The sequence below is a fragment of the Panicum virgatum genome, chromosome 2N, assembly GCF_016808335.1.
Source record: "Panicum virgatum strain AP13 chromosome 2N, P.virgatum_v5, whole genome shotgun sequence".
NCBI classification, from domain to species: Eukaryota; Viridiplantae; Streptophyta; class Magnoliopsida; order Poales; family Poaceae; genus Panicum; species Panicum virgatum.
In genome coordinates, this window is record NC_053146.1 from 20191044 (window position 1) to 20217106 (window position 26063).

General features: G+C 47.0%; 6 protein-coding genes, 1 non-coding gene and 1 pseudogene across 8 annotated transcripts; 1 reads left to right on the plus strand and 7 right to left on the minus strand.

Moving 5' to 3' along the window:
* Positions 1-917: 917 nt before the first annotated feature.
* LOC120662479 lies at positions 918-2291 on the minus strand (annotated as a pseudogene).
* Positions 1995-2067, minus strand: TRNAR-CCG. The gene has a single exon. It is a non-coding gene; the product is annotated as a tRNA-Arg (tRNA).
* A 231-nt stretch (positions 2292-2522) lies between the features above and the next one.
* Positions 2523-5288, minus strand: LOC120659974 (GPI mannosyltransferase 1-like). The gene is made up of 4 exons (XM_039938282.1): positions 4943-5288; positions 4264-4446; positions 3153-3706; positions 2523-3070 (listed from the first exon to the last, which is right to left on the minus strand). The coding sequence occupies exons 1-4, from the start codon at positions 5226-5228 to the stop codon at positions 2756-2758; spliced, it is 1338 nt and encodes a 445-aa protein (XP_039794216.1). The 5' UTR covers positions 5229-5288; the 3' UTR covers positions 2523-2755.
* Positions 5289-5468: 180 nt separating this feature from the next.
* Positions 5469-10165, plus strand: LOC120659975 (protein TRIGALACTOSYLDIACYLGLYCEROL 3, chloroplastic-like). 2 transcript variants are annotated; one of them, XM_039938283.1, is made up of 11 exons: positions 5469-5656; positions 6223-6319; positions 6422-6550; positions 6846-6941; positions 7085-7162; positions 7257-7318; positions 7406-7481; positions 8892-8999; positions 9131-9306; positions 9383-9467; positions 9584-10165. In XM_039938283.1, exons 1-11 carry the CDS (start codon positions 5544-5546, stop codon positions 9623-9625), a joined length of 1062 nt encoding a protein of 353 aa, XP_039794217.1. In that variant the 5' UTR covers positions 5469-5543; the 3' UTR covers positions 9626-10165. The 2 variants fall into 2 exon arrangements, with proteins under 2 accessions (XP_039794217.1, XP_039794218.1); XM_039938284.1 differs by lacking the exon at positions 5469-5656 and adding an exon at positions 5711-5881.
* Positions 10166-10322: 157 nt separating this feature from the next.
* On the minus strand, positions 10323-11823 carry LOC120659976. The gene is made up of 2 exons (XM_039938285.1): positions 11364-11823; positions 10323-10700 (listed from the first exon to the last, which is right to left on the minus strand). Exon 1 carries the CDS (start codon positions 11756-11758, stop codon positions 11381-11383), a length of 378 nt encoding a protein of 125 aa, XP_039794219.1. The 5' UTR covers positions 11759-11823; the 3' UTR covers positions 10323-10700; positions 11364-11380.
* A 3570-nt stretch (positions 11824-15393) lies between these two features.
* LOC120659980 (28 kDa ribonucleoprotein, chloroplastic-like) lies at positions 15394-18279 on the minus strand. Its single transcript, XM_039938288.1, has 4 exons — positions 17745-18279; positions 16982-17083; positions 15964-16248; positions 15394-15710 (listed from the first exon to the last, which is right to left on the minus strand). Exons 1-4 carry the CDS (start codon positions 18183-18185, stop codon positions 15648-15650), a joined length of 891 nt encoding a protein of 296 aa, XP_039794222.1. The 5' UTR covers positions 18186-18279; the 3' UTR covers positions 15394-15647.
* A 131-nt stretch (positions 18280-18410) lies between these two features.
* On the minus strand, positions 18411-22317 carry LOC120659979 (E3 ubiquitin-protein ligase RGLG1-like). Its single transcript, XM_039938287.1, has 12 exons — positions 22035-22317; positions 21804-21954; positions 21050-21419; positions 20854-20938; positions 20597-20737; positions 20391-20504; positions 20218-20315; positions 19812-19912; positions 19225-19324; positions 18993-19117; positions 18818-18897; positions 18411-18708 (listed from the first exon to the last, which is right to left on the minus strand). The coding sequence occupies exons 3-11, from the start codon at positions 21167-21169 to the stop codon at positions 18846-18848; spliced, it is 936 nt and encodes a 311-aa protein (XP_039794221.1). The 5' UTR covers positions 21170-21419; positions 21804-21954; positions 22035-22317; the 3' UTR covers positions 18411-18708; positions 18818-18845.
* A 9-nt stretch (positions 22318-22326) lies between these two features.
* On the minus strand, positions 22327-26050 carry LOC120659977 (uncharacterized protein At3g49055-like). The gene is made up of 5 exons (XM_039938286.1): positions 24713-26050; positions 24545-24621; positions 24089-24200; positions 23873-23989; positions 22327-22890 (listed from the first exon to the last, which is right to left on the minus strand). Exons 1-5 carry the CDS (start codon positions 25955-25957, stop codon positions 22540-22542), a joined length of 1902 nt encoding a protein of 633 aa, XP_039794220.1. The 5' UTR covers positions 25958-26050; the 3' UTR covers positions 22327-22539.
* Positions 26051-26063: the final 13 nt, after the last annotated feature.

Here is a 26063-nt window from a genome sequence, read left to right on the forward strand (position 1 = left end):
CCCCACCTCTGGCCCTCTTCCTCGCCCTTCAACCTTAAAAACCGAATCCTCGGTGAGCCCTTGACCATCCCCGACCCTTTCCCTCGCTGCGCCGCCAGGAATGCCCCCGTCGCCGCGCCGGCTTGCCCGCCGCGGTCGTGTGCCTGTCGTGGGACACCTCTGTTTGTGCGAGCTCTGCTGCTGCCTCGCTGTGATTAGCGGTGTAGAACAACTTGCTTGCGTCCATGATGCCGAGCTGCGCCGCCGTCTCCGGCGCCGGCATGCTCTCGAGCAGCTCGGCGAGTGACGCAACAGCTACGGCGAGAGCAGCGGCGTGCGGCACTACGGCGAGTGACGCAGCAGTGGGAAGCAGCAATGTGACGCGGTAGTTCTCTTAATTTCATTTTTCCCTTTGCATCAGCGAGCCTGCAACTTGCTGATGCTGCAAGCTTCATCTTTCTCATGTGCTTCGCTAGCTCGTGCACTGTATCCAAGCCATCAATAGCTCGAGTACTACATTCTAATGTGTTTGTGCGTTGATTTGTGCTTTGATTTGGATAAAGATTTCGATTTGAACTCTAGGGACGACGATTGTTCCCTTCAATTTGTATTGCCGGCTAATTTATCCCGAACCTTGCAGCGGACGCCGTCTTGAGGTCTGTGTTGACCCACCCCTGCGGCAGCATCCCTTGAGCTCGAGCATGGCCTCGGCGACGGCCTATGGAGTTGGGAGGGGAGGGCGCGGGGGGAGGAGCTCGGGAGGCTTGGAGGGGCGGGGGTTCTGGAAGGTTCTGGGGCGGGTTCGGAGGCGTCCGGTCAAGGCCGGCAGCAGCGGCGGCGAGATGAAGAAGAAGCAGAGGAAAGAAGAAGGGACGGAGGTAGGGGATGACATGTGGGGACTTAATGTCAGTGGGTAGAGAGAGAATAGAGGCAGCAGGGGCAGTTTGGACCATACAGAAATGCAGAGACCTGCGAGTGGACCCAGGAGCATCAAATACATACAAAATGGCACATCTTAAGCAAATAACGAATTGTAATGGCATATCTCCAAATAGGTGAATTGTAATGGCAGATCAGTAAATTCGAGAAATTGTAATGGCAACCCTGGTCTAGTCTCGTCCCCGCCGCGCACGCTCGGAACATGAGCCGCTTCTGCCGCCTGTCCGGCAGGGGGAACTCGATCCTGCGGTCCGGCGCGCCCGCGCGGTTCGTCGCCATGATGATCACGCGCACGCCGTCGAACCCGTCCATCTGGGCCAGCAGCTCAACCCGCAAGCGCTGCAACTCGCGGTCGCCGCCCGTCGATGAAGACGATCGCGCCATCGCCACAGCGTCCACCTCGTCGATGAAGACGATCGACGGCGCCTTGTCCCGGGCGAGCCGGAACACGTCGCGCACCATCCTGGGCCACGAGCGCGGCGCCGCCGACGCGGAAGAACGCCGCCGAGGTGTGGTGCGCGACGGCCCTGGCGAGCATGGTCATGCCGGTCCCGGGCGGGCCGAGCGGCGGGTCCGCGGCGAGGCGCGCGAACAGCTCCGGGCGCGTCAGCGGCAGCTCCACGGCGTCGCGGAGCGCAGACCCGCGGGCAGCACCTGAAGGACCGCGCGCGACGGGGACGCGTGGAGCAGCACGGTGGCCGAAGGCTTGAGGGGCCCACGGTCGACGGTGGTGCCAACCCGCACGTAGTAGCCGCGCGATCTGCTGTCGTTGGCCGCCTCCTCGACGACGGCGTGGTCCTCGGCGACGTGGGGCGTGCCTCCCTTTTCGTCCTTGAGGGCGTCCTCCGTGGACCTCACCTGGCGCCGGAGGTCGGCCGCCTCGAGGCGCACGCGCTGCTCCAGGCCTCCAGCTGGTCCAGCAGGCCGAGATCCCGTTCCACGGAATGTAGCTGCTTGCCTGCTCGTAGAGGTCCGCGAGGCGGGGACACCGGCGGCGGGTCGAGGTAGGAGAAGCCAGACGGGCACGACAGCGTTCGGTGCAACAGCGATACGGAGGCGGCGTAAAAAAAATTTATCGACCACGATGGGACTCGAACCCACAATCTCCCGCTCCGGAGGCGAGCGCCTTATCCATTAGGCCACGCGGTCTTGATGTATAGTGTTTGTACGACGACATTTAAGTCCTTTCATCAGACAAGTTTGCCCAACAAAAGCAAGAAGTCTTCTGCAGAGGGCATAAATGGCAATAAGATGAAGCAATTCCTGAGCAGAGTTCTAGACACACGTGAAATGTGCCCCAAGTTCTTACCTGAAGAGTGAAGAGCATTGTTGTGAATCGCAGAGATTTTCCTTTTCATTTTGACATAACCCATGTGTAGTAAATAGATGTGGCAAACAAAAAGTCTGTTTGTATAAGACCAATTTTTAATTAGTTATAACCGCCACATCTATTTACACATGGGGGCTCATGTTGCTTACGTGAATCCAATGATTGCCATGGTAGAGAGTTTAGCAAAAAGCACATACGCTTAGAAACAAAAAAACTAAAAAACAAAAGTTGTCTGATCGCGCAGAGAAAACCACCTGGGTTCAGGTACCATCTGACCAAATTAAAGCCAATCCCAGCCACCTTTGCCACCTCTAGAATCAGAACTAATTTTAAAATCTGATAACAAAAGAATATTTCTCATGTAACGCCACCGCATTAGCTACCGGCAAAACTACAGGATACAAGTCGCATGATCTGGTACAGAACACAAACACACAAGAAGAAGAAAAAAAGATCCGTGTTCTAATCACACATCGGTTGGCAAAATAGAAAGTGCAAGTGCGCAGGCTATTCCTTCTTGGTAGCAACCTTGCGGCCAGGCTTCCCTGGTGACGAGAAGAGTGGGGTGTACTTGTGTTGCTTGATCACCATGAGCATAACAAAGGTGTTGGCAGCTAGAAACACGAGGCCTGCAACCCAGAGCTGTACAAAGACGTTTCGGCCCTTGAATTCCAGCAGGTAAGCCCACATGAGCCAGTGCAATTGAGACCCCATCCACACTAGCATGCAGGCCAGACCTTTCCACTTAAGGTTCATGCTGCTCCAAGGGAGGACGAGGGGCAACAGGCAGAAGAACCACACAAAGTATTGTGCCGTCATCACCTACCCATTTAACTGAAAGTCAATACTTCAAGGTACCAGAGTGCAAAAAATATTAGAAATGTGTGTATGATTCACGGTATACCTTGTTAAAAGCAACAAATGCAACAGTTTGGAGAAACATGCAAAATGGAAGGTCCCTAGAGAATCGGGTGATGAGTGCCAGTTGCACGATCAGTTGAGGCAGAAACGAAGCAAGCCTCTGAATACTTGAGAACCCTTGTTGATGATGTAGATAAATATGATAGAAATATATTGAGAAATTGTGCCTTGGATCGGTCCGAGTAAGATGGTAAAGTAATGCTTCGTTTAGGAAGTCCCACCCATAGAGATAGAAGAAAACACCAGTCCAGGCAAAGAACATAAATCCTGAGAATAACCCAAATAGGATTGCATTTCTTGTTATAAAGTTTGAAAGGAAATCCCATAGAATGGCCAGTACTGATGTTGGTCCTCCTCTTTGACTGGCTTTGTCATTTTGCAAGTGTTGTTCGGAGTTCCACATTGTAAGAGTAGGCCTACCAGAAGGACAGGCATAACTCTTCCCGAGAACAATTACAAAAGGAATCGCATATATGATTGGGTATATTCTGAAGTGCACGATAAGCCCATACCAGAACGCTGCCTGCAATACTCTACCTGCAAAAGACCTAAAATGTAATATACCATGCTGATCTACCCAACAATTAACAATTGACAATCTTTCTTCCTAGAGTTGAGATGAACATCAGTAAGTTCTTCATGATATTATCCCATGTAACTGCCGAGAAAACAACATAAGTTGTTCTGACAAGACCTTAATGTATAGAGCAAACATGATCACGAATTTAATGTCTTCAAGGAGAAACAAATACACACACTACATATTTAAATCCTGGTAAACTAGATGTCTGCACAAGTGACATAAATACCCATAAACTTCAAAGTAACAAACAACATTCTGTAAGTATTAGATTTCATTGACTATAAGTAAAGCCAGGTCTACCAATACATCACATACAGAGGTTCTAGTAAACAATCATATCCCAAGTTTTACATGAAAGAACAAAAAAAAAACAGTTATAAAACCAGGTCTATGAGAATTGAGAGCACATAATGGGATGCCTTCAGTGGTTTTATCATATTCCATTTATAACAACTTTATACAAAGGTAGCGATAAACTGAACAAACAGCAAAAGAGAATCAGAGCTTACACCCTTCATCAAACATATGAGAATCCAGAGCATGGCAGCGCAGACTATTGGTTCGCAGTTTCCTCTTGTACCAATGGTGAATGTGAAGGGATTGAACAGCCAAGCTATCACGGACCACATCCGCATTTTCTCAGGGATTCCACGTAGTTTCAGAATGGTATCTATGAACAATCCCACTAGCAAATCTGCAGAATAAATAATCATATATGACCATCAGAAAGTTTACCAAGGCATGTACACACAGAAAAAAACTAATACATCCAGCTCAGCTGTCCCCAAATCATAACAAATTACTGCAATTACTGCTTCAGTATCAAAAGCTCCTTTCCTAAACTAAAAGCGAATGTGTGGCCAAGAAAAATGGACTTTACTGCATCAAATCCAAATGCCACATCCTCCAATTGAAAATAAAGATCACAAGCTGAACAATATCTGTATTGTGATCAGAAATATATAAATGATAGAAATGGGCAAAAGTGCTAACACACTGAAATCTTTCATGTAATGTAACAATTCTCAATTCACAAGGACTAACATCACTGAACCGTAGATCAAGCATACGTTCGAGAAACTATGTATACTGACAAAGATCTACTGAAATTAGTTACCACTGGCATCACAACAGATAGGGAAGCAAAGAGTTTTAGAAACAGATGCAGCGCGTGAGCAGAGCGGGGTTACCTGCGGCGGAGAAGAGGAGCTTGCCCCAGGCGGCATGGAGGAGTGAGTTCGGAAGAAGCAGGAAGGCCAGGAGCGGAGAGTAGCGGTAGGTCGCGCGGGCGAACGGGGATCCGCCGGCGGCGACGGAGGCAGCGGCATCGGAGAAGACGAGGTAGTCGACGTCGGTGTAGCGCACCTCGAGGTGAGCATCCTGCCACTCCCCGAACACCACCAGTGCGAGCCGGAGCGCGGCAGACGCGAGCAGCACCCGCCGGAGTGTCACGGCGCTGCCGGCGGCGGAGGCCATCGGGGAATCGTCGCCGGAGCTGGGAGAGAGGGCGGGGCCGTCAGATGCGCAGGGCAGTTGCGTAATTTCTGCTCGGCTTTTGGATGTCACGAAGGCGTGCGTTGGCCGTTGGATCACGAACGAACGGCTTGGATGGTCCAACCTGAACGTGCGGCAACTGCTTCTGGCCCCACATGTCAGTTGCCGCTTTGCGGAAACCCCCCTGAAAGACCGTTGATTTCCCGTCCCCTTCCACACGGAGGTGGATTCCATCCACACCGTCGCCCACCACTTTTCCCCCGCACCCACCACGCGGCGCGCCGCCCGAGCACGACCATGGCGTCGCCGTCCATCCCCGCCGCTGTCCGCCACCCGCACCTCCCCGCCGGCGGCATCCTCCTTTCCCATCCGTCCGGGGACCCAACTTCGCGCTCCGCGCTCTCGTTCAGGCAAAAATTTCTTTCTCATAGACTTGTTCCTTTCTTGTCGCCACATCTAGTTTCTGCCGCCGCGGCGCCGCGCCATGTACCTTTTTGTTGCGTCGGTCGACCTGGTGGTGGTTAATTATGGTGCATTTTTGTCCAGCTGCTCATTCCATAAACAACTATAGTTGCATCAAATGCTCCAAGAACAAGCTGAAATCTTCTCGTTTTCTACTAGGAGGAAAAAAAAGGGTAGCCAGCTATTTGCTGATCTTGCTTAACATTATCTGTTTTCTTCTGAACTTCAAGTGTCCTGGTCCTAGAATCAGACGGATTTTTTGGCCCGAATTCGACAATCCAGATTATTATTAAATTCCATAATTTGATAAATGCTTTGTAGCCAGATCGATTGCCTGTACCAAAATAATCAAATGTTTTTAAATAAAGAAATTTAATCTCTATATGAAAGAGATTAGCTTACTGAGCCACATGTATCTGTCAGATTATTTTGTGGTTAATTTTCGTGACATTGGTGCTGTAGTTCTGTAAAATTATGATGCAGTTGTAATTCATTCCATTTCTTTCTTCTGCAGGATAGTCGACATGCCATTGAAAAGGTGGCAGACAGGTCTTGGTCCTGTTTTGGCTGCTAGAAGTCCTGGTTTGGGCAACGTTGACAATCTGCATGAGGTGTGCACTTGCAATTTTGTGGAGATTTTTTTAGTATTTAGTTGAATTGGCATAAAATGAAGTTTGTCTTGATGAATTGTTTTTCTTGGGCATGTACTGTAGAGTTCAAGCTTGTCAAGGAGCTGGGATTTGAATGGTCAGATTGATGATGACCATGATGTACTCATAGAATGTAGGGATGTTCATAAGTCATTTGGAGACAAACATGTATTGAGAGGTGTCAGCTTCAAGGTCGGTCCTTCACTTTCCACTTTCATTCTTATATGCTTTTCATAACTCAAATCGGAACCAGTGATCGGCATAAGTAGCATTAAAATGGCATAAGTATACCTTCATATCCTTATGTAATTCTCAATTCCCAGGTTCACACAATTCGTAATTGGAATACTATTTATTCTACTTTTTACTCACCTCATCGCACTCACTATGCATTCTTTTTACTTTTATCTTTGACTGGTTGGTGTTTTCAGGACTTGGTAAGTTTGGCTTTAGTTATGATTCAAAATAATTTTACATTCTTGTGTAGATTAGACATGGTGAAGCAGTTGGGATAATTGGTCCTTCAGGAACCGGCAAGTCAACTATTTTGAAGGTTATGGCAGGGCTGCTGGCTCCAGACATGGTTGTTTATCTTCTTAGTTTGCCCTGTTACAGCAGTACATCATTACATTATCACTACAGGCTGGTCAACTCAAAGCTAATGCTCTCTCTCTCTCTCTCTCTCTCGCTCTCTCTCTCTCTCTCTCTCTCTGCAATAACATGTAGGGTGAGGTAATCATTTGTGGAAAGAAAAGACATGGTTTAGTTAGTGACGAGGATATTGAGGGTCTCCGCATTGGTTTGGTATACTTTCCTTGTACTTTGTTGAAGAAAGAAATGTCATGATTGCCTTATAGCTGCATGTTCTTGAACATTCTGATATGGTATTTTGATACAGGTCTTTCAAAGTGCTGCACTTTTTGATTCTCTCACAGTTCGTGAAAATGTTGGATTCCTTCTGTAAGGGAGATGCATACTAAAAGTCATTTTTCCAGTAATTGCTTCATGTTCAGCTTTCATGTCTGATCCATCCATTCTTTGATTTAGATATGAAAATTCAAGCTTACCCGAGGACCGCATTGGTACATTAGTGACAGAAACTTTGGCTGCAGTAGGACTAAAGGTAAGTCAAGGTTTCATATATATTTAAGTAAGCACTTGTTTTCATAATAAGCGAGTATCTGGGTGCCATTGTTTTTTTTTTCCTGGAGAGGCATATGATATTTATGCAACAGCCAACCCTTGGAGTAGCCACAGCGTACTGGAAAAATGATACTTCAACTTTCTCTCCTATTGAAGCATTGATTTGCACATTGCAATCATCCATGCATTGCACCGGCGCAGGGGCGGAGCTAGAATTTAATATTAGGTGGGGGGGGGGGCAATAAGAATTTTGACAATCATTGTAGGAAGCAAATATACGCTCCATACTTGGCTGCGGCGCAGATGGCTGGATTCACCCCCATCCTATCACGTTTTCCAACCAAATACTTCTTTAGATTAAAATTAGATTCTTGAAAGAAAGTTGTGACAAGTCCTAAATGAAAAAGATAGATGTGCACTAGAGTAGTACTATCATTCCCTATTCCAATGTGAAGTTGGAGTATATCGAACTTTTTTCTAAAAGGCTTTAAGTTACGTGCTCTAATTCACTTAGAGTGCATTTGTTACATTCAAACTACTTGTTTTTAATGTTAAAATCCAATCCTACTCGTTTAATTTGCAAGTGATGATTTTACTTAGCTAATCATGTAATTTGCTACTACCTATTAGAGTTGACATGCCGAGCATAGGAGCCCCCCCCCCCCCCCCCCTCCCCCAAGTCCGCGCGGTGCCACCACCACTGCACCGGTGACTCTAGATGCATCAATGCCAGATGAATACAAAATGATTTTGCTGCAGATGGATGGGTAAAATAGGACGAAGGGCATTGAATGTTCGTGCGATGTCATGGCCAGGAATGAGAGCTGTGATTATATATCAGCAGAGTGGGTCCCACCATCAAGAGTTTGCTCTTTGCAGCCAAAATGAGAAACCAAGCATCGGTTCGGATTGGATGTTTGGAGCATCGTTTATCAGATGCACGCTGTGGCTGCCCTTAAACAACAACAACAACAATAGAAGAAAAAAACAGACACCCTATTTGGACTATTTTGTAAATTGTTTTTCTGTCACATGAGTACATTGCATGAGGAAAACTTCTCCGATGAACTGCCAGCTGTTATGGAAAGACGCTTTCTAATAGTACAGTAATGCAAGAGTAATCTTGTAAGGTTTATATAGTACATGCTGTATGCATACAAGGAATAACATGGTACCTTTAGTCGAGAGCGCAAAAATTTTTTTTTGCAAGATGCTTTTTTGTTTGTTAAAACGAGAATCATACAGTAAAGAAATCTGCAGTAGAGGAACTGGTCTGCTGCAATACAATTACTGTTGTATCTTTAAAATGTTTGAGAATCATAAGCAAATGTTTTAGCATTACTTGTAGTACTGCTGAATAAATTGAATAAAACATGATCATTTTGTGCAGGGTGTTGAAGATCGCATGCCGTCCGAGTTGTCAGGTGGCATGAAAAAGCGTGTTGCTCTAGCTCGTTCGATAATATTTGATGATACAAAGGATGTAATCGAGCCAGAGGTATATCCCTGATTGATTATGAGATAACAAGGCATTTTCCTCCTTTTATTACCTGATGCACTATGAACCTATGAAACAGAACGGCTGTTCTTGTCGCAAGTTTACACTTCTCAAATTTCTTCCTCTGCTAGGTCCTTTTGTACGATGAACCTACAGCTGGGCTTGACCCTATTGCGTCAACTGTTGTCGAAGACCTTATACGTTCTGTTCATATGACTGGACGGGATGCTCTAGGCAAGCCAGGGAAAATAGCTTCTTATGCTGTTGTGACTCATCAGCATAGCACAATAAGAAGAGCTGTTGATAGGTTAGAACAAATGCTACATTTTTCTTTCATGGTCTTTGTAGTCTATTGCTAGGCTAGTATCTGATATTTGTTTCAGGTTGCTGTTTCTTCACGAGGGGAAGGTAGTTTGGGAAGGAATGACACATGAGTTCACAACATCAACTAATCCAATTGTTCAACAGGTTATGCACTAAGTTTAATGATGTTTTTGAGCATGCAATTAGATTAGTCTTTAACTCTTTATTTAGCCAGTTTTAGCACCTGGCATTATCTGATATTAGTCACTTGTGAATTGCAGTTTGCATCCGGTAGCTTGGATGGACCCATACAATATTTCTGAAAACTTAGCCACATTAGTGACTCAAAGCTTAGGTGGTTTTGTATACCTCAGATCATCCCAGCACTATCTGGAGAATCAAGAATCTGAAATGCACTTGCAGCAATGGTTGGGATATGTAAACACATTCAGATTGCCATTATTCCTTTGAGCCTTATGGTATCTGCAGCGGCATCGATCAGTCACGGCACCCTCTATTAGCGCGTAGTAGTGATACCAGCTTGCTCAAATTAGCTTTAGTTTCTACATCATTCTTTGGGGTAACTGCACCAAGCCGTCGACCCAAGCTATAAGAACATTTCAGTCTTTTACAAGTGACCTGATGTAAATGTATTGTATGTCACCTATAGCAGTATGTCGATCCTCCAGTATTCTCATATACTTGTGCGTGTATGTTAATGTTAGTCAGAACGTTCAGAAGATGGTAGTCGTGTGTACCCAATTTGGGCAGTCAGGTTGATAAGCAGCTACCTGCTGATTTTTGTAAAACTTCATTACTATCTTTTAACAGTCAAATGAGACCACACCGCCATGTGCCTAAAATGTGTACGCTGCTTGCGCCTTGTGCCCCGAGCTTTACATCCCACCACTCGAATGAAATGTGTGAGCAGGTCTCCAGGAACACGTGCAACATCAAAGGACTAATGTAGCTCATATGCCACTGCGACAGACTCCAAAATTCACCATGAACAAACAAAGGTGAAAGGTAAGTATAGATCCAGGTGATACCATAAAGGCAGGCCTCAACTAACTTGTCAGGTATCAACAGGATAAACAGCACTCAAGAGTGCAAAAGTTCAGGTTCCCTCAAATAAAATTTGTGAAGCACTTCCGCAGCAACAAAACAACTGAATCTGGAGCTTTTATTTGGCAGAAATCAAGATTTAAACCTAGCTCGATCATGGCTCAGTTTCATTATGAGTTCTGTCATTGTTTCTAGAATGTTAGTACCAACAATTGATGGCTGCTATTGAACAAGTAGCTCCTTTGCCAAACAAAAAACCGCAGCCGTGGTCAGCCCAGAACCAGCGTGTAATGGCATTGGAGACCCTGGTTTCAAGTCCAACAACCTTCATACCTAATCATATAGACAAAACCAAGAATTAGAGAGCAGAACAGCACAAGTGAGCTCAAGGTTTTGCTGTGCTAGAATACTGTGCTTCTCTGAACCAGCAATATAATTGCAAGTATGGATTTACCGTTTACAGATTACCTAGCAACCCAGCATAGATATCTTTAAAGCGGCATAGGCACACAGCTTAAAAATGGAATGAGAGACAGATTTTACAAGCTAGCATCAATGTCTGCTTCAACTCACAATTATCCCTTGTTGAAGAACAAAGTGAGCTTCGCAGCTATGCTTGCAAAATTAAAAACTCTCTAGGTTATCCTATACAGAAACAGAGGTCACCTAAGGTCCTAAGCATAATATTTCTACAGCATCAAGAAAGCAGGGAATGATAAAAACGATCGGGCAGGCATGCATCGAGCAATACAACATTTCCATTTGCACACCTTAAATAACAGAGTACTGAATAAAAATTTGTGTTCCGCATGAAAGATGATCAACTCAACAAAAAATCGTTTTAGCACAGCGAACGGGCAACAAATGGTGACTAAAATCATTCATTCATTACACAGCTATATCTATCATTCACCCCGTAATTCCTCTGTCTCTACGGATCAGCAAGCAAAGGAGAGACCAAACCACCAGACGCGACGCAATGGCGAGAGGTCTAACCGAAGCGGAGAGAGAGCTCATGTCTGGCGGCGGAGTCGCTTCCGAAGCTTGCGGAGCTTGTGCTTGTTCATCTTGCGCTTGCGCTTCTTCTTCACGCTGTCCGCCCACACCTCCGCCGCCTCTCCGCCGCCCTCCTCCACGGCGGGGGCATCCCCGATCGGATCTAGGCACGGGTGTATCTGGAGTCCCGGGTGGAAGGAGAGGAGGGAGTCGCGGAGGTTCGCGGGCGGCGTCCGGGTCGGCGTCGAGGCCGGGAGCGGAGGCGGCTCCGGGGTCAGGATGGGGCCCTGCTGGAGGTGCGGCGGGAGGCGGGAGAGGAGCGCGTTGAAGGGGAGCGGCGGCGGGTCGCGGATGCGGAGGAGCAGCCGGCGGAGCGGCCCGGCGGCGGCGGCCATCGGAGACGTGCGAGAAAGAGGGTTTCGTCGGGAATGGAGGCTTGGCTGGGCTGACGCTTGTGTTGTGTCGGTCTGCTTAGGTTGGCGTGGGTGGGCTTGTGGTGCGCCCTGGGCTCCGGGCTCCGGCCCAGCTTGCTACGGTTCTATTTTTATTTTTATATTCAACTTCTTTTTATAAAGGGACACCTGGGCTATTTCAGCGGCTGGATCTCTTCCTCGCGGAACAGGGAATTTTTTAAATAATATTATTTTAATAGTTAATCGCAAAAAATAAATGTCGATTAGAGAAAATTACAAAAATAGCAGACTGTCGGCTGTTAGACGGCAGACAGGACCCTTATCGGCTATTGAAAAGCCGACGGCCCACGTGGCATCTGATGTGGCACACACGGACGCGGCCTGTCGGCACCAAAAGGACTTGTCGGCCCTTGGATGGCCGACAGGGTCCAGTCGGACCGATTGGGCTGTCGGCCCAATAATGCTCTGGGGACCTGTCGGCCCAAACATGGTCCTATCGGCTCTTCCACTGCCGACAGGGACCTGACAGGTCCCTGTGGGCCCCACTCCACTTTTGCCTATATATAGGCCTCGATTCAGGCCAGTGTCAACAAAAAATTAGCTGCAGTAGTAATGGCTAGTGGGGGATCGTCTAGTGGGAAGGGTTTCGGCTTTGGGAGAGTAAAGGGGGCTAGGAAAGGAGCACTGATAGTGTGGCCCGGTTCCATTGGCCCTGAGGATTTTCTAGAAGCAATGTATGAGTTTCCAGTTGAGAGCTGTGTCGGCCTCATTTAATCATGCATTGGATTCGACTATGGAGTGAAGTGACATAATTTGATGTTGAAAGGACGCTAATTGATTGCTTTGCTTGTCCTGGCGTGCGAGTGCAGTAGTGTGGCGCACTGAACGCAGTGGGGGAGTTTATTAAATCTAACAGCAATAGAAAACCTTAATTAAATAAGACTATAATTATAAACTAATGTAATTAAAAAAGACCTAATTAAATAAAAAAACTTACTGCGCGGCCAGCGGTGCGGGAGTTTCCACCGCCGCCGGGCCCCTCACGCCGCCGAGCCGAACGACGGCGATGAGCGCCGCCTAGGGAGGGGGCAGCAGCGCCCGGCGGTGGGGGCGGAGCACCAACGACAAGCCGGCGGATCCGCGCGGCGGAGGAGGCGGCGGCGGCGAGGCGCGGGATGGGGAGGCGGCGATGCGCGGGCAATGTTTTACAGTCGTCCAGTCGAACCTAGTCGCCATGGCACCGATAAGGTGATTAGTCGAGATTAGTCGTCGATCAGGCCGATTAGTCGAGCCTAGTCGTCTGTATAGTCGTCCTATCATACAAGGACCGATATGATATGTATACTATACATTACATTGTATATATCAAGCATGAACACCGCAATGATGTAGTGCTCTAGAGTAGGTTGAGAAGTCCTCGATTGATGCCTATTTGCTGCTACTACTTCTGGTGGATCACAAAGCATGGAACTTACTGACTTGAAGTACTTCAATGTTTGTGGTTTTACTGGACCAGAAATTATGAATGAAGTGATTGCAGCTTGAGCAATTTTCATCTTGGCATGCTTGATCTTTGTCCCAAAACTTGGTACCTGTACTCTCTTGCTATTCCTTGTTCTCCTGGTTCTTGTTCAGCAGCTTCACCCCTTTCACCCTTTGCAGCTTCAGCCCCTTGCTCTTGTTCACCTTCATCTAATTGCACAAGCACAGTTCTTGATTTCTTCTTCAAGTAAGCATGCATGTCTTTCCTGACCATCTCTGGAGCTTTCGGACATTTCACTGCATCCCCATAACCCCAGCAAGGTGCTGCTTGAACCTTTTAATTCCTGAAGGAACAACCTTTTTGCAAAATATGCATTGCACCATCTCCTTCTTCATAGGATACCTAAAACCTAATGGGCCTAATACCAGCCCAGTAGTCCAAACGCCCAGTGAACACGGCCCATAACAGCAAGATTGATCGTTTTTCAGCCTAGTCGGCCAACTAATCGCAACTAATCGATGACTAATCGGACGACTAGAATTCTAGTCGCCCAGACCTAGTCGTTACTCCTTATCGGTGTTACAGGAACGATAAGCCCAACTAATCGCGATTAGTCGGACGACTGTAAAACATTGTGCGCAGGCGGCGGCGGACAAAGTTGAATGCGGCCGGGGGAAGGTGAAACGGCCGGTTATATGGCCGACAGGCCTGTCGGCCGTCCAACGGCCGATAAGACGACTTATCGGGCCGATAGGTGCCTGTCGGCCCTCCAAGGGCCGACAGGAACCTATGTCGCCGACATGCCTCGCTGGTGCTTCGCTGGCAGCTCGCCCACGGGCGCCGCTGACGTGGCTAGCACTAGTCGGCCCTTGAGCCGATTACAGGTACTAATCGGCTGTCCAAGAGCCGATTACAGGCCTGTCGGCTCTTGGAGAGCCGACTGACACTTATTTTTGCAATTTTCTCAAATTGACATTTATTTTTGCGATTATTTGTTAAAATAATATTATTAAAAAAATTCCGGAATAGGGGGGCTGGGGCGGGCATCGCAGAAGGTGTTAGCCGCGCCGGTCATTAGACCGAGACGGCTCGTCGTCTGATCCCACCACCCTCCTGCACCCCACCCACCCCGCTCGGTCCCTAGCCCATAGGCTGTGAAGCCGACACCCCCTTGCCAGCGGCGTCCATACTGCCACGGATCGCCGCCATCTTCCAACTTATCACCGCCGCGCGGTCTTCCCTGCCACCCCTCCCGCTTTTCTAAGACCCTATCTATTTCGACCAGTTTTTCTTTAGAATTTTTTCATGAGATTCAAGTATTTTATTTAGACTTTTCGTGTTCCAAAATATCTCCAGAATTTTATTAAAATTTTTGGAATTTTTGGGATATATTTTCACATATTAAAAAATATATTTTGAGCAATTGAAGTCATTTCTCTTTTCTTTTTGGACTACATTCAACTTGTTTTGCCCCATCGAATTCCCAACTCTAATATTTCACCTCGAGCAAATCGCACTCGAAACAATCTTTATCTCAATTTCGACGTTTTCCAATGATATTGCGTTCGTCAGCTCCGGCGACCAGCACTATCACTCTAAACCCTAATCAGATTACCCCTAGATCAACCCATCTTAGCTATTGTCCTTTTTCCAGTCCAAAACTCCAAACCAATTTCATCTTCCTTAGTCCATTTCCGCTAAGCCAGCATGTTCTTGGATCCATGCGACAACCTCCTTTTCTTTCTAGTCGCAACCTTCTTTCCAGCCAAGCATCCCTCGCTTCTCTCTCTTTCTCGGCAAGCAGAATATAATTCACCAATTTTTGTCAAATTTATGAGGTTCGGCTTTTTTAAATCCTAATATGCCACACAAAAAAAAAGAAACAAACATACTTAGGCCACTAAATAGAAATATCCCATTTTAAAGGAAATTTTTGTCTATCAGCTCTAGCATCAAAAACATGCGCCACTTTAAAACTACATTAGTCGTGCATTCTTCCCTTTAAACACTGACATGTGGGCCCATACGTGCCTGGCAGATGCACTTGTAGCCGTGACAGTGAACATGTCTCGTTGACTCGTTCAGAAAGCAGAAGAGCCAAACTGCCCACACACACACACACACAATTGTTTTCCTCGAACAGATGTCAGACAAAATTTCGAATTGCATCGACAAATTGAGCTAGGTGCACCATAACAGTAGCCTACAATACATGAACTCATGAGCACAACCAACAGTTAATGAAATAGCAGAGAACACTTCCCCCTTCACAATAAGACAGGGTGATCGGGAGCCCAGAACACAAGAAAAGAGAATGCAGGGTCTAAACCAGTATCAGACCACCCTGTCCTATGGAACAAGCCTGCTGTCCACCCCCACACAGCCTCACTAGAAACCTCGCCGGGGTCGCTCCTCTGCAACATTCACTCGCAGGGCACGGCCATCTAAACTCTGTACAATCGAGGATGAAGAGTCATATTTTTGGGGTGAGAAAAACTTTAATTTGGCCAGGTTATAGAAAAAGGAAAAGATAGCATTGCCTCCACAGCCTCACTGTGATACTGAACTTTAATTTGGCCAGGTTAGAGAAAAAGGAAAAGATAGCATTGCCTCAGCCTCACTGTGATACTGATCATTTCAGCACTACAAAATTTGCTGCATCCAGTTACTATGGTTATGCAAATGGCAGGGAATCGACACTGACCTGTCCATCAAGGGCAGCAATAGCATCATCCAATTCATCCTGTGTTGCCATAGTGACAAAACCAAATCCCCGCGAGCGCCCAGATTCTCGGTCATAGACAACTCTGGCATCAACCACTTTGCCATGCTCGCTGAACAACTGCACCAATTTAGAGTCATCCACTTGCCATGGCAGATTGCCCACATAAATCCTGAAAGAAGGACCACCAAATTGTCTGGGAGGTCTTTCCACACGAGAGCCTCTAGGAGCTGCTTTATTTACAGTAAGAAGTCTTCCATTGATATCCTGTCCACATAAACAGGTAATCAGGTACACATGTAACTGAACATTCTTAAGTTATAAACCGGGCATCTATATAGGATAGAATCATGAAATTCCGATATATAGCTAGCTGTTCATACTGACATAGAACTGGGTTCCTTATACCACTTACAACGAAGCCTTCACTTGAACAGTATAAACACAATCATGTATGTCTAAAATCAAAGTCCTTACAGCATGTCATGTGTGCATTACTCTCATAGAGGAGCTGGGAGCACTTAGCTCTTTGTTCCAAGACATTGCATGGGAGGGAGCTAGGAAAGGATTTTTAGGTCCATTTTCAACTTGAAGCTCCTGTGCTAGAAACAATGAAAACTATATTTTCCAACACCAGCTGAGAGAGCAGCTGCAGAAGCACAGGAGAAAGGTGGGAAAAGTGCTAACTTTGTTACTTGTTTAATTAATGACTTCTGGGTTCTACAAGGGGTTAGCACATTTCACAAATTTTCAATTCGGATGAATTTAGTGGTGTACCAATTTGAACCTCCATGCCTTAAGAATGAGAAACCGATACCCCTATGCCCTACCAATATATTAATGTTTACATGAAGCATGTTTATATGCAAACTGCGAACAGCATAACACAAGTGTGCGAATTTGATTAAATGACTTGTAGCTACCATAAGCAAACAGGCTATCTTAACCATAACTAAACCCAGAATCTGTCAAGAAAAATAGCTCCATCAAATACACTCACATAGTGATGGAACATCTCCACAGCCTTCTCAGCCTCCTCGACAGTACTCATAGTGACAAAACCAAATCCACGGCTCCGATCTGTTTCTCTGTTGTAAATGACCTGCACACCAACAAAGTAAGCTCATTTCAGAGCAAAACAGCAAACTAAGCTCATTTCAGAGCAACATGGGGAACAGGAAGTCAGAAAGGCATATGTTCGAAAGAGCTAATCATGAATATCCTTGAACCAGGATTATCATCTAAATATATCCATTAAATGCAGAACTGACAGATATAGCAAGGTAGGCACCTCCAAGCGTGAAGGGGCATATGAAGGGGATAAGCGACAAGGTGTCAAGTGTAAATGTTCAGTGCCCTAGGCTGAAAATTTGTACTAAAAGCTGCACAAGGTTTATTTAGAACCCTTTTACTTAAAGGAGCGTAACAGGTTTTTAATCACTTAGCAAAGATGTTGTTCCGATAAGAACCTGTAGTTGCAGCAACATCACAACGTACAGCAAGAACATCTCATGACGCAATACCACATTACAAGTTTACAACATACTGGAACCTAAATATCTGAAGGAACAAGATCATAAGTCAGGCAAGTACGTCTGCAGCTCCAACAGTGCATTTCACCAGCCACCGCATAAAAACATTTTACACTAACCGACTAAAAAAGTAATGCCGCTACAGAACAGAGGCAGCAGAGCAGTTTCAGTCGAGGCAAATTTTATGCATGGCGTAAAGATTAAGGAGGCGGAAGCAACGGTCGGCCTCACCTCCGAGACCTCGACGACACCGGCCTGCTCGAAGAGCTGCGCGAGGCGCTCGCTGTCGACGTCGTAGGGCAGGTTGCCGACGTAGACCTTGGCCTCCTCGGGCGGCTCGACGTACTCCCCGACCTCCTCCTCGCCGTCACCCTCGTCCGCGGCCTCCTTGACGGCGGCGGACGCCCTGGCGGCAGCGTCCTCCTCCTCCTCCCGACCGGACTCGGCGGCGGCCGGCTCCGCGTAGTCGACGCCGACGGAGGACTCGAAGGAGTCGGAGGCGGCGAGCGGTGCGAGCGGCAGGCGGCGGGCGGAGCGGAGGCCGAGCGGGCGGCGGGGCGGGGTCGGGGCGAGGAGGACGAGGAAGGGGGACGGGGTGGCGCTGGGCTTCGCGAGGGAGGCGGGGGTGCTGGCGGCGAGCGCGCGGAGGGACGCCGCGACGGAGGAGGCCATGGTGGCGCCGCGCGAGGGGGGAGGGAGGGGATAAGAGAGGGAGGGAGGAGCGTGCCGGGAGAGGATTTTGGGGGTGAGGACGCTCAGCGCCTGGACCAGGAGACGGACGAGGAAGAGGGGACGAGCCGATATTTTCCATCCTGTGGGCCGCGACCGCTGTCCTACATGGGCCGGGCCGTGTATTCTGCGACTCGCATTTTAAATTTTAAATCAGCAATCAACAACTAAGTTCCCCAAATGGTTGTTAGTATTTGCTAAATTTCAATACGCATTATTACGTAATCACATCAAGAGATGAAAATATACAAGAATAGAAAAACATTTACAGATGCCAGAAGTACCGACTCATGAAACTGTCGGTCTAAGGTAATTCTAATGTGATGGGAAATCTACGGTTATGCTAATGCCGACTGTCAAGTGTCAACTGACTCAACTCCAAGTGGTAGCAAGCTCCAGAGTTCAGACTGTTTTTTGAAGAAAAGTTCAGACTTTACATCATCTGCCATCCCCCATGACGCTACACCTGCGTGCATCAGAAACAAGGCTTCGTCAGATTCAGATTCATACCCAAGTAAATTCAGAGAAATGTGCGAGCATAGTGCAAGTTCAATGTGATCAGATCAGAAACCTACCCGGCTACCGCCACACACAAGAACGGTCTCAGCAAGGTGGGAGAAGAGGAGTCCCCGAAGGCGCGCTTGCGGCCTGCTCCCTGCAGATCACGCCATTGGAAAACAATCACAACTCTAGGGCAGCAAACCTGTAATGTAACATCTAACCGCATCAGTTTCTTCTCCAGACACATACCGGATCCACTTGTCGATTATCGCGCTGTACTGGGCTGGTATCTTCCTCAGAGCTTCCAGCGCAAACTGATCCTCCTTCTCGGTTTGCGACGTTTCCCTCGACATTATCTCGGTGAAATCCACAAACTGCAAGGGATACCAATGGCAGAAACAGAAAAACAAAAGTCAGATCTAGTACATGAGGGAGAAAGGCAAAGTCCTCTAGCTGAGAACATTGTGTAACTATCGCACACCTGGAAATTATCAAACAAACGTCGGTTATCGTGGCGGTGAATGCGATCATCCCATGGCACATCACCAACCCCGACGAGGACAATAGACAGAGGGAAATGACTGCGACAAACAAACTGTATTTATTAACAACTCTATATCCAAGCATGGATCTTTGCAAGCAGATTGAGCTTTGGCCTCGTTTAGTTGTGCCCATAAACTTTTTGAAATGGAATCTTTGCACATTTGAAGTATTGAACATAGACTAATTATAAAACTAATTACAGAACTTGTCTGTAAACTACGAGACGAATCTAACGAGGCTAATTAATTCATCATTAGAGCATGTGTACTGTAGCAATTACTGTATCAACTTAGTGTCTAATCATAGTCTAATTAGGCTCATTAGATTCGTCTCGCAATTTACAAGCAAACTATACAATTCGTTTTTTATTTCATCTAGATTTAATACTTCATGCATGTAAAATTCTCTTTCGATGTGATAGATTTGGAATTTTGAATTTTGCAACTAAACAAGGGTTTTGTCGACAAGTAGAATTAGCTGACTTTTAAGAAAACATCAGGTGTCTATCAATTAGGTGACAGTTACCTGGCACGTATGAGAGCTTGAAGAGTCCTTTCTTCAAGGTAGTTCATGGATCTTGCCTCAGTCGGGTAGCTTGCTGAATGAGCACGAGTACGTGTCGGAACCTGGGGCAAAATGAGCAAATACAAGCTTAAAAATTTGCCAACAAAGCAGAGGTAAATCGTCAGAAACTAAAGAAGGGCAACATCGACAATGGACAACGACGAACGACCACACTCTTCATACTTTGTTTTGTCAATCGTCGCAGGAATACAAATCCTGATGTTTCTCATTTCTAAGAGAACACAAAGAAAAACAATAGCACAATACAAGAGGAACCATACATGACAAAATGCTCGAATCTGACTGTCATATGAAATAATAGATGAGTTTTTAATCAGAGCATTTGCACAGTAAATGGCACGCATACCTGGCCGTCAGCTATGATCAGTAGGATGTGGTACTGGTGCCTAGAAGCTTCAACAATTCTCGTCGCCGTTTCTATGATCGGAGCTAGAGATGTCGGCCCTAAACCAGAATCCACGGGCCGGTCAGTGAGAGGGAGAGAGAGAGGAACGAAAATGAATCAAAGATCCATGATACCAGAGAGCCGAATGTGAGGGGCGATCTCTCTGTATCGCTGCAGTGCTTCTGAAACTCCGTTGCACGCCCGGCCATCTCTGTAGAAGTTGAAGACGCTTCGATCGTGCGTTGATGCTGAAAAAGCGCGTGGAACCAAATGAGGACACCACAACTCTCTCTGGTTCGTAATTTGCAGAGATGGAATGATGAAGAATCAGAGAGCTTACTGTCCCCGAAGCCGAAGCATGGGATCCTGTTGTCTTCGTCGTACGCTGACAGCGTTCTCCCGATGATGCCGATCGCCTGCTCGTAAGGGTTCGGAGCGTCGCCGAGGTGATGCAGGCTTCTCCCGTCGAAACAATGCTTCCCTTAAATTTCAGTTAACCCATATACTGCAGTGAGATCATGACTGGAGAAAAGGAAAAATAACAATGGGGATCTATGGTTGGTCAGATCAGAAGCAGAAACTGACTGAAATTTCTACCTGTCCATTCGTTGCTCTTGGTGAAATCCACCCCGATTATAAGGTTAGATGACTCGAGCCCGACCTGTTGGAGCTTCTCCTTCACCTGGATGAGGAAAGAGAGATGCCCAAGACGGCAGCAGTGTGTCAGGCATGCATCTGTGATTCTCACACAGAGAGTAAAACTGCAAAAGTGAACATGTCGCTTACGGCTGACCTGATCCAAGGTGCCATAGTTCTGGTCTGTTCCTGCTGATCCATGGCCTGCAGCGGCGGCTGTCTTGAAACGAATGGACCAGGTGAAGCAGAACAGTAGAACTAAAGCAGAGAAGATCATCTGCAGGCTGCAGCTACGTACAAAGGCTCTCCACCGCTCTCAAAGTCGAGCAAGGAATGGTAGTGAAATCGGCCGGGAGAAGCAAGCAAGCAAGCTTGGGCAGTCGCACTCGCATCTCGAGCCTTTTATATCTGGAGAAGGTGAAGGCGATTGGCCCGGAATGAAATTGCAAGGCAACGACGACCCAGCAGCAGACTTGGAGAGGCCGCGACGCGCAAATGTTGTCGATGGGCACGCTGAAACGAGTGGCCTTCGGTGTGGTGGTGTCATGGTGTTAGTGGGTGATTGCCACGAATTTTTTTAAGGGTGCTACTATGTTACTCTTTCAGTTCAAATTATTAGTTATTTTAACTTTTTTCTATTAGTTATTTTAGCTTTTCTATTCTAAATATATAGATAGATTTTGCTATGTACCTAGATATAATATAAATCTAAATGTATAATAAAAACTATACACCTACAAAAGCTAAACGACTAATAAGGACGGAGAGAGTATTTACTAAAATATTTTCACTGACGAGCTCGCACTTAAGTTTTGCAAAGATGCGTCATGTCCAACTTTCGTCGTGTACTGGTACAGGAAAACACAGCAGGAAAGAAAGGTAGCAAGATTTGGCAATGCATTCGTTTATACCTGGAAAAGGAGCAAAAAGCTTTGTTGGGATATTCCTCTCTTTTTGCTGGTTTGGTGTTATGTCCTGGGTCCTGGGTTTAGATGGCCAGCGTCAAAATCTCATCCTCGTATGAACCTCGAGCACTTGAAACTCTGGCGTTCTTGGGATGATCTGGATGATGGTTCAAGATCAATATATATCAACATCCTGTTTGCAGAAACGCGCTAGATAATTCCAAGAACAGCCATTACCTGGAGGAGGTTGAAAAGGCACTCCGCGTCCAGCGAGCGGCACACGGCTTGACTTAGCTGTTGACCAAGAGTGGCATCTTGTACGAGTCATTCCTCTGCTACATCCAACGGCAGTAGGCTAGCAGCTCAGATACATGAATTTTCCAGCTTCACTCTGCTGATTATTCCCATGAGTAGCTTCTCAAATATTCGACATCTCCCCCTTTAAATTGTGTCATCTACCTAAAGAAGTATAAATTGTTCTCGCACGGAAGACCGAGTGACGTTCGTTTCACCTTAAAATGGAACAATCTTGCCAAAGAATGGAAATCCCAGCATCTTCACTATATCAACTTTTACAATTACACGGAGCCATCCGACACCCTCGTTGGTTTTCCACCAAACAAGCATCAGCAAATTGGGAAAACAACTACACAAGAACACGAATAAAACAAAATTCTACCATTCCCCTTCTCTAAATGAAGGAGCGGAACCTGTATCTGTAGACTGTATAAATATGTCACACCTATATTATTAAGGGTTCAGATAACTCCATCTCATTGGATGTCTGATCTGTCTCTGCAGGAGGTAACCGCACATAGTTCAGTCCCAACCATTGCCATGGCCAGCACATGTACCTATGGCCATTGCGACTGACTGAGTCGGTTCTATTATCTGATTCCTCGAGCTGCCTGTTAAGCTCTTCCAGCCTCTCACGCAGCCTGGATGATCGCATATCCGCTAGCTTTAGTGACTTCTCTGCGGCATCACGTGCTGCCATCGCTGCAGCTGCTGTCTCTTCCTTAAACTTCAGCTTGTTTTCAAGCTCCACCATAGCTTGCTTTGCTTCGTCTAGTTCCTTCCTAAGAGATGAGATCTGCACGACAAACAAAGCCTAATTAGATTGAGCTCAACTAGTCTAAAGTAAAAATAAATGGTTGAAAGCGATGCTTCACCATCATAAACAAACGATCCATTCCTTTGCATCAGTTAATCTATTTACATTCGCTTGAACACAAATTCCAAAGCCATAGCATTACATCAAGGATATAAAGGCTCTATACGAGGGATCCCTTGCAGACTGCTGAATGCTTCACACGATTGTCATGGCACTGTGCTGGCTATTGGTTCAGCCGCATCTGAGGCCACCAGTAGTTGCACAAGGCATTCCTTACATTACACATCAATAGGCAAATTTATCTTTATCTACGACGGGATAATGGCATAAGGCATCTAACTTGTTTCTAAACTGAAATTATTTATATGATTAACTGATTAAGCTGGCAGGGCCATATCAAGGGATGCACTTAGGAATACTAGTAAAATAATAATAACATTAAGTATGGGCAACAAAAACATAATCCCTCCATTTTTAAATATATATGAGATATGCTAATTAATTCATTTGTTTAAAAACAGAGGGAGTCAAAAAGTTGGCATAAAACCTATAACCACATAAAAAACAAATTTAGAATTTACAAGTGCAAGATGGCACACAGCAGTACATATGATTCACAAGAGTTTTTCAATATGTGTCTTTTGGATAAATTGCAACATGTAGCAGAGAAAAATCTGTTGAATATCCTTTTTACGGGAATAAGTCTGTTCAATGTCATTCTCATGTATGCTATACTCTAGGAGTTGCAGGCAAGCCTTTGTCTTTTGTGCTTTCTTACATTTGTGTTGTAGATCACTGCCAATATATTAAACATATATAAATTGCAAACTAATTGTGGTAGTTTGATTGCACATGGGACAAACTCGTGCTAGAAGTTGCTCCAAAAGAAATCCTTCTAGTCAGATAACCATTACGCAAAGGTGAAAAACATGATATATGGAATATGTTTGTATTAAAGCACCTGAATTTGGAACTCTTGCTCAATAGATCTACCAGCTTCAGCTTCCTCCTCTGCTGCCATCTTCCATCTTTTAATCTCCTCTTCAGCAGCTGTCACGTCCATCATCAGGCCCTCAACCTGAAAAGTGTGCATAGAATGAGGTTACCTATTGATCATAACCTCAAAAGGAGATTCGTGTACTTGAAACATCAAACTAGACATGGGGAAGAAAATTACACTTTCATTTGCCACCCTTTCCTTCTCCTCAAGGTGTTTTATTTGCTTTCTTAGCTGGACAATCTCTTTTTCTTGCCCTTCCAGCCTTGTTCTAAGCAGGCCAGACTCCGCCCTTAAAACCAACAAATTACATAGATGATCAGAAGCAGGAAGCAATTTACAATGATTCAAAGCATCCACACTCACAGCAATGTGTAATTTTTCCTTTTGTGCACAGAAGTTCACTAAGCATGTCTTCAAAAATAAAAAAGTCAGTTTACACAAAATCTAGCCAAACAATCTTCTAAGTTCATTAAAGTCACTAAGTTCAACAGGTAGAGAAAACAAGAACCAGACGCAGAAGTACTTGAAACAGGGGGCTTCTCTACCCCTAGAACTAGGCGTGAACAAACTTGGATCAGGAAATGAACTAAATATCTGTCAACAGTTCCAAAATTAAAAAGTCATAATAGCTACCTTAGTGCTTCAACAAGATGTTCAAGCTCAACAATCTTAACTTGGGACTCCTTCATGGTATTCTCTAGTGCCCCTGCCTGCAATGTTGATTACATAACAAACAATTTAGTGCACTATGCAAGCTCAAGAACTTGCAATACCATGGATGGCAATATCTATTGTACTTACCAGGGTATAGACCTCGTCCTTCTCCACACTCCCTGGCCTGTGCTCCTTTCGCTCGTTGAGTCCAATCTCAATGCCGGCCTCCCTCAACCCATCCTCTGCAACCTTTAGCACTTCGCTTGTAGTTGCCTGTAGTGCACTCCGGAGCAGCACGCCAATGTGCTCCTTCTCTTTAATCAGTTCATCCACCCTGTCCTCTAAACCCCTCAGCTTGCTCTCCTTGTCATCAATGCATGCCCCAACCTTCTCCAAGGCCATTGCCGCAAGCTCATAGGCCAATTTCGTCCCTTCCAGGGACACCTTGAGGCTCTCCTCAACGTCTGTCTCCTTCCACACAAAAACCGAGTCTGACAACGTGCTGGCAGCATCGGCATCAACCAGTTTGACCACCTCCCGGATTTCATCGTAAAGCTTGGAGGCGCAGCCAATCTGCTCCGCGAGCACGGGCCTCTGCGCGTCGAGCTTCCCCTCGAGAGAGACAATTTTGTCACGGAGCTCGGAGATCTCGGCTTGCTGCTGCGAGAGGGACTTGGAGAGGGATTCGCACTCGGCGGACCTGGACGCGAGCGATGCCTCGAGCTCGGAGACCTCGATGGCGATCTGGTAGTTGCGATGTTCCATCTGCTCCCGCGCGCGGTCGCGGTCGCGGTTGGCGGCGTCGATCTGGGCGAGGAGGTCGTCGACGATGTCGTTGGCGCGCTTGAGGACGCCGTACGCGAGGGCGGGGAGGCCGGCGGAGTACTTCTGGGAGGTCGGGAGCGGGGCAGGCGCCGAGGAAGGGGAGGCCTTGGCGGAGATCCTCTCGAAGCCGGAGGAGAGCATGGAGGCGGCGGTGGCGGCCTCCGCCTGGAGCGCGGCGAGGGAGCGGGCGGAGGCGGCGGACTCGGCCTGGAGCGCGGCGAGGGAGCGGGCCGAGGCGGCGGACTCGGCCTGGAGCGCGGCGAGGGAGCGCGCGGAGGCGGCGGCCTCGGCGGTGAGCTCGTCGCGCTTGCGGAGCGCGTCCTGCGCGAAGGCCTTGAGGCGCGCGAAGCGGTTCTCGGTGTCCGCGAGGGAGCCCTCGGCGGCGCGGCGGAGGCGGCGCTCCTCCTCGAGCTCCGCGGTCAGGTCCAGCAGCCGCCGCTGCTGCGCCTGGGCGTCGGGCTGGGGCTGGGCTTGTGGTAGGGTTTTGCGGGCGGGGGCGGAAGAGGGAGGCGGGAGCGGGTCCTCGTCGACGTCGGAGAGGACAGCGTCGTCGTCGTCGTCGGCCATGGCGCCGGAATTGGCCGGCCTGGACGTGGTGGTGGGTTTGTGTCGTCGCGTGGACGGGGAGGTATCTTCCTTGCGGGGTCGGTGTGTATTGTATTGGGCGCGAGCC